We start from the raw sequence: 5,271 nt of genomic DNA, 5'->3' as shown, positions 1-5,271 counted from the left end.
AGTCTGGAGAAGAGGAGGCTGAGGGGAGACCTCCTGGCCCTCGGCAACTCCCTGCCAGGAGGGGGCAGAGAGGGGGGCTGAGTCTCTGGAGCCAAGGCCCCAGCGCCAGGCCCCGAGGGAATGGCCTCAAGCTGCCCAGGGCAGGGTCAGGCTGGCTCTGAGGAAGGATTTCTGTGCAGAAGGGGCTGTTGGGCGTTGGAATGGGCTGCCCAGGGCAGGGGGGAGTCCCCGGGATCCCTGGAGGGGTTGAAGAGTCGGGCTGAGCCAGCGCTGAGGGATCTGGGGGAGTTGGGAACGGTCAGGGGGAGGGTCATGGTGGGGCTGGAGGAGCTTCAGGGGCTTTTCCAACCTGGATGATTCTGGGATTCTGTGAATGTTCTGGGACTAAGCATCCTACAGTTCAGTGGGAGTCACTGGTGTCTTTGTCCTTTCCCCCAGCAAGCAGCGCCACAATAAGCTGTGGAAGCAGCAGGCAGAGAGCAACCTCCCCCAGAACACAGACGGCACCCCGGGGTCGGGCGACTTCTTGCTCGAGAGCTTGGACATCGACCTAGAAAACCGCCTGGCTGACCTGGACACGCCTTCACAGTCGGCGTTCCTGGACAACCGTGCCGGCACGGAAGTGTCCGTGGGGTTTAATTACTGCTTCCGGCGCCTCTCGGACACGCTGCTGGAGAACAAGATTCCCGGGGACAGGGGAGGGTTTTTCCACGTGGAGGAGCTGGAGCGGGAAGCGCTCGCGGAGCAGCGCGCTGCCTCGCTGGCGGGACAACCTCCATCAGCAGCTTCGGAGACGGGGAAAGCGCTGGAGACAGCAGAGCTGAGCAGCTTCACCGAGAAGGAGGTGAAGAAGAAACTGGATTTCAGCCCCCGGAAGGGAAGGATGGTGCTGGGCCCCGGGGGGCCAGGGGAGGATGGCGTCAGGGAGGAAAATCCGATGGAGAAGTGGAAGCGGCGTCTGTCCACGCACAAGGAGGAGAGCAGGCTTAATAGGGAGAACTTGAATAACAACAACAGCAAAAGGAGTTGCCCGGAGGATTTTGAGGTGCGTATGGAGTTGAAATGTAGGTGATTAGCATGGCTGACTCTACTGCAAGTGAAACTACTCTTCTCATCTTCATAGCACGGTTTCATTTGACTTGGATAAAGGCTTTCATTCCATGACGAGCTTCTTCCTTTTCGAAGTGCTTCTGAACATGGCTTTGCTTGCCCAAGCTGTGGATTTAGATGCCAGAGAGCGAGCGCACACACGCGGGTGCCCTGTAAACTGCTTTGGGCAACTCGCTTGCATGACCATCGCTTGAAACGGTAGGTATTCTTCCGTTGGAGATACTGTCTGCTGAGAAAGTACGTGGCTTTTATTCCTGCTGCAGGGCCTTAGAAGTGGAGACGGGCTTCCTTTCAGATCTGCTTGGCTGTAAATTTATCTTGTGGTCTGTGCCTCTCGCTCTGCCGATTGCTGATGCACATTTAGCTGTTTTTTTTTTTTTTTTTTTTTTTTTTTTCTGCAGCACGATGCCGTGTTTGGGATCCTCAGTAAGGTCAAGCCTTCCTATCAGTCTTGTGCTGACTGTATGTATTCCTCGGGCAGTTTGTCCCCCGACTCCTTCGGGGAGCAATGTGAGAAGCTGAACGCCAGCACCACGCGTCGCAGCACCACCATCTGCACGCAGCCAGCCCTCCTCTCCCACATCAACTCCAACTTGGCCGACCACCTGCCCAGCAAGACACGCTCCGAGGAAGCAATCAGAACTAAAAATAACGAGGCTGCGCTTCCTCTGTCGGCAGGAACTGGTATGCTGGAGCCTGGCACTTGCAAATCACTCGATCAACCCTGCGATGTTTTGGAGAAAGGAAAAGATGCACCAAGAACCCCGGTCAGAACTCTGCTGCCCAGGAGAAACTCGCACTGTGACAGAAGCCTCCTTAATGCAGAAGTGGTAAAAGAAGAGGCTCTAGCCAGAAAAGACAGCAAACCCAGCAAGGAGCTCAAGTACTTGTTCAGCAAAGACTTGGAAAAGCCAAGTGCAAACAGTTACTTGATGCAGCACCAGGAGTCTCTCATTCAGCTGCAGAAGGCGGGCCTGGTGAGGAAGCACACCAAAGAGCTGGAGCGGCTGAAGAACCTGCCCTCGGCCGCCGCCTCGCTGCTCAGAGACAGCCCCCTGAGCAGGGTCGACTCCAGCATCGCAGAGGAAAACGAGGATCTGGTTCCACCTCACGGCCTCGTGCCCCTGCTGGGAGCGGCACCGCTGATCCCCGGAGACTCAGAAAACGACGTGGAGAAGTTAGAGGTGAAACGCGTCTTGGAGGGGATCTCTCAGAAAACCTCCACGCCTGTCGCCTGTCGGTTGGAGCACACGAGCAGTTTCACCAAGGACTTCCTGAAGACCATCTGCTACACCCCCTCCTCCTCCCGGAGCTCCAACCTGACGCGCAGCTCCAGCAGCGACAGCATCCACAGCGTGCGGGGCAAACCCGGCCTGGTGAAGCAGCGGACTCAGGAGATCGAGACCAGGCTGCGGCTGGCCGGCTTGACTGTGTCCTCTCCTCTGAAAAGGTCCAACTCCCTCGCCAAGCTCGGATGTCTGAACTTGTCCTCCGAGGACTTATCGAGTGACATGGATGTGTCAACCGTGACGGACTCAAAAGAGGCCGTTTCAAGCGAGTCTTCTGTGCTCTGTGAGCCACAGGCCGCGCTGAGGAGCGCAGAGGTCGCCGCCAAGCTGGCAGCGAAGCCGGCGGTCGGGAACTTGAAGAACACGCTTTGGATGGGCAAAAGTTGATGCCTTCTGCGGGGGGAGCAGGGGGGGTGGATTTGGGTATTTTTTTTATGGCGTTTATTCATTGCACCGATGCAGTTTTATCATCTGACTTGCAGTGGTTGATCTGATGCCCCCTCTTCTTCCCCTCCTTGTAGTCGAAGTGGGGAGGAAAAAAAAAAACAAACAAAAACCACAACATAATGGGTCATGATGAATGGCACAAGGGAAAATAAAATGTATTGCATGGCTTAGAAGAGGACTTTGTGAGTTGCCTGTTGTCCTGCAGGATGCTATTTCTAGTGCTGTTTGCCAAGTATAAGAATGTGGTTTTGTGTGTGTGTATATATAGATAGATATTTGTATCTATTTATCTATCTATATATATAAAATGCTGAAATATCCTGTTTCAAAGACTCGACGAAATAATTAGTCATGACTTTTTTTTTTTTTTTTTACGGAACGCAAGTCTCGAGTTTAAAACAGGGCACTTGTGGAAAAATCCTTAAAATGGTGACATGAACACTACCTCTGTTCTTGCCGACTTTAGTCTTGGTTTGTTGTTTGTGTTTGGTTTTTTCTTTTTAAAAAAGGCTTTTCCCACAGTACTTACCGTTGTTTGAAGGTTTTCCCTTAGCTGTAAAGGCCGGGAGGAGCGTGGAGCCGGAGGCTTTTGCGGCGCCGCGTGACCTGGCTGTGATGTGAAGGAGTGTCGAGTTGTGTGGGTGTGGGCTGTGACCTGCTGGCCTTGGTCCCTATTCGCTGCGTGACCGGGTGACTCGTCACAGCCTCCCCTTGGGGCCGGGGTGACCCCCAGACTGTGTCGTTGTTGCGGGCTTACGCTCACGTGGAGAGGTGTCGTGTTCTTTGGGTGTTTTTGCTGTCGTGTATTGTCATGTCGCGATGACTCGTGACGAGCCTGGCCAGTAAGTGCCCGTGGAGGCTAGTGAAGCTTTGTGTGATGCTGTGTCGGTGTTGTGGATCCTCGTGGGGACCCTTCTTTGCCGGGGTGGTGGTGACCAGCGGGAGGGCCGGCGCTCCCGGTGTCCCCCGCCTTTGAAATCCCAGCAGGCGATAGGGGAACGTGTCTCTTTTCTGATCGTTGCTGTTGGTTTGGCAGAACAATTCCTGGCGCCTTGGTGTGCCGGCGGCCTGTGGACGCAATCCGGGGCAAGGGCTTATTGGTGCTGGGTGGCCCCAGCGCAGGTGTCCCGTGTCCCAGCTCTTGTGGGGCTGCACCCACCTCCTGCCCGGGGTGGCGAAGCGTAAATCCTGACACACCCACCCCCCCTTTGGGGAAGGCAAACAGAAATATGGGCGCTCCCCAAAGAGCGCCAGCTCTCCTGTGGGAGGAAGGCTGGCGGGAGCATGGGGAGCGCGGACGCTGGTTTTTGGGGACCGCTCTCAGACCAGTGTTCCCGTGTGCTGCTCCTGGTGCCGTGGGGGACGCTGGAAACGCAGCAGCTGGCGGGTGCTCCGTGGACTGAACGTTTTTTTGGTATTTGGGGCAGGAGCGCCCTGTGCAGGGTGCACTGGCCGCGGCGGGAGGGAGGAGCTGGAGGTGTGCGTAGGGGATGTGCTCCGAGTCCCGCCGCGCTCCCCGCTGGCTGCTTGTGCCTTCGGGGGGAGGCTTTGGGGTCAGAACAGATCTCAGGGGTCAGCAGTGGCAAACGGGTGGATTTGCTCCTATAACAACCAGGCTGGGAGCGTGAGCTCGCTCCTGTTTTAGAATTCCCATCAAAAGCCATTCTAGAAAATCCCCTCTTTGAGGCGGGGCAGAGAGCAGTCGTTCTGAGTCTGTACTGATCAAAAATCCACTGTCTTGAGAAAGGGAGCCATGTGTTCTACTGGCCTAAATGCCCAGAGTTGACCTTTTTTTTTTTTTTCCTTAAGCTAAGACCCCACATTTTTATATTAAACCTGAGGAATTGTAGGGACTGGCAATCAGTAAATAAACGTCCCTCCTTAAAGAGTCTTAAATTCGACGTACGTTATTACTTAAGGCACAACTTCCCGTTTCACCCCTGAAAGCTGGTTTGAAGCAAAAGCTGCTGTGGTGAGGAAACCCTGAAAAACCTGCGCAAGCTTTTTTGCTTTTTCGGGCTGAGAAAACATTGGGCCGTGTTCAGAGCCCAGTGATGGGGCGGGTGGCCCTGGGGCCAGTTGGTGGCCCCGGGGCTGGGAGCAGCTGCCTGGGAGGGCCCGTGTGGCCCCGGCCCGTGGCTCACGAGGGCCACTCACACCCTTATTTTTCTCCGCTCTACGTTACGCCGGCACCTTTCTCAGCGCCGCAGACGCTTCACGGGCAAGGGAAGAAGCGAGGGTCAGATTTAAATAAATTCAGAAAAATTCCGTTAACTGATGTGAGCGAACATAATCTATTTCCTTCCTGTTTTCTTGAGTGCCTGCCAAGCTCTGCCGCCAACAAACCGCTGCTTTCCCGGGGCCTGGCTCACCGTCCCCCTGCCCGGCGCTGGGACTCGGCTCTCGCTCCTGGGGCCGGGGGCTG

At 55.5% G+C, this 5,271-nt stretch overlaps 1 protein-coding gene across 4 annotated transcripts in view; it reads left to right on the top strand.

The window, feature by feature from the left end:
• The window catches only part of SSH1 (slingshot protein phosphatase 1), a 45,700-nt gene that overhangs the window by 16,222 nt on the left and 24,207 nt on the right, over positions 1–5,271 (top strand). For 3 of the 4 annotated variants that reach the window (XM_026859641.1, XM_026859640.1, XM_026859642.1), the window contains exons 13-14: positions 439–1,045; positions 1,512–5,265. In XM_026859641.1, the coding sequence (XP_026715442.1) occupies positions 439–1,045; positions 1,512–2,786 (1,882 nt within the window). In that variant the 3' untranslated portion in view covers positions 2,787–5,265. Of the gene's footprint in view, positions 1–438; positions 1,046–1,511; positions 5,266–5,271 lie in introns of those variants that run through there. The other variant, XR_003399524.1, reaches the window with a different exon arrangement.

Source organism: Athene cunicularia, assembly GCF_003259725.1.
Source record: "Athene cunicularia isolate RWA chromosome 15 unlocalized genomic scaffold, athCun1 chr15_part1, whole genome shotgun sequence".
Lineage (NCBI taxonomy): Eukaryota > Metazoa > Chordata > Aves > Strigiformes > Strigidae > Athene > Athene cunicularia.
This window is presented reverse-complemented; position numbering and strand designations above follow the sequence as displayed.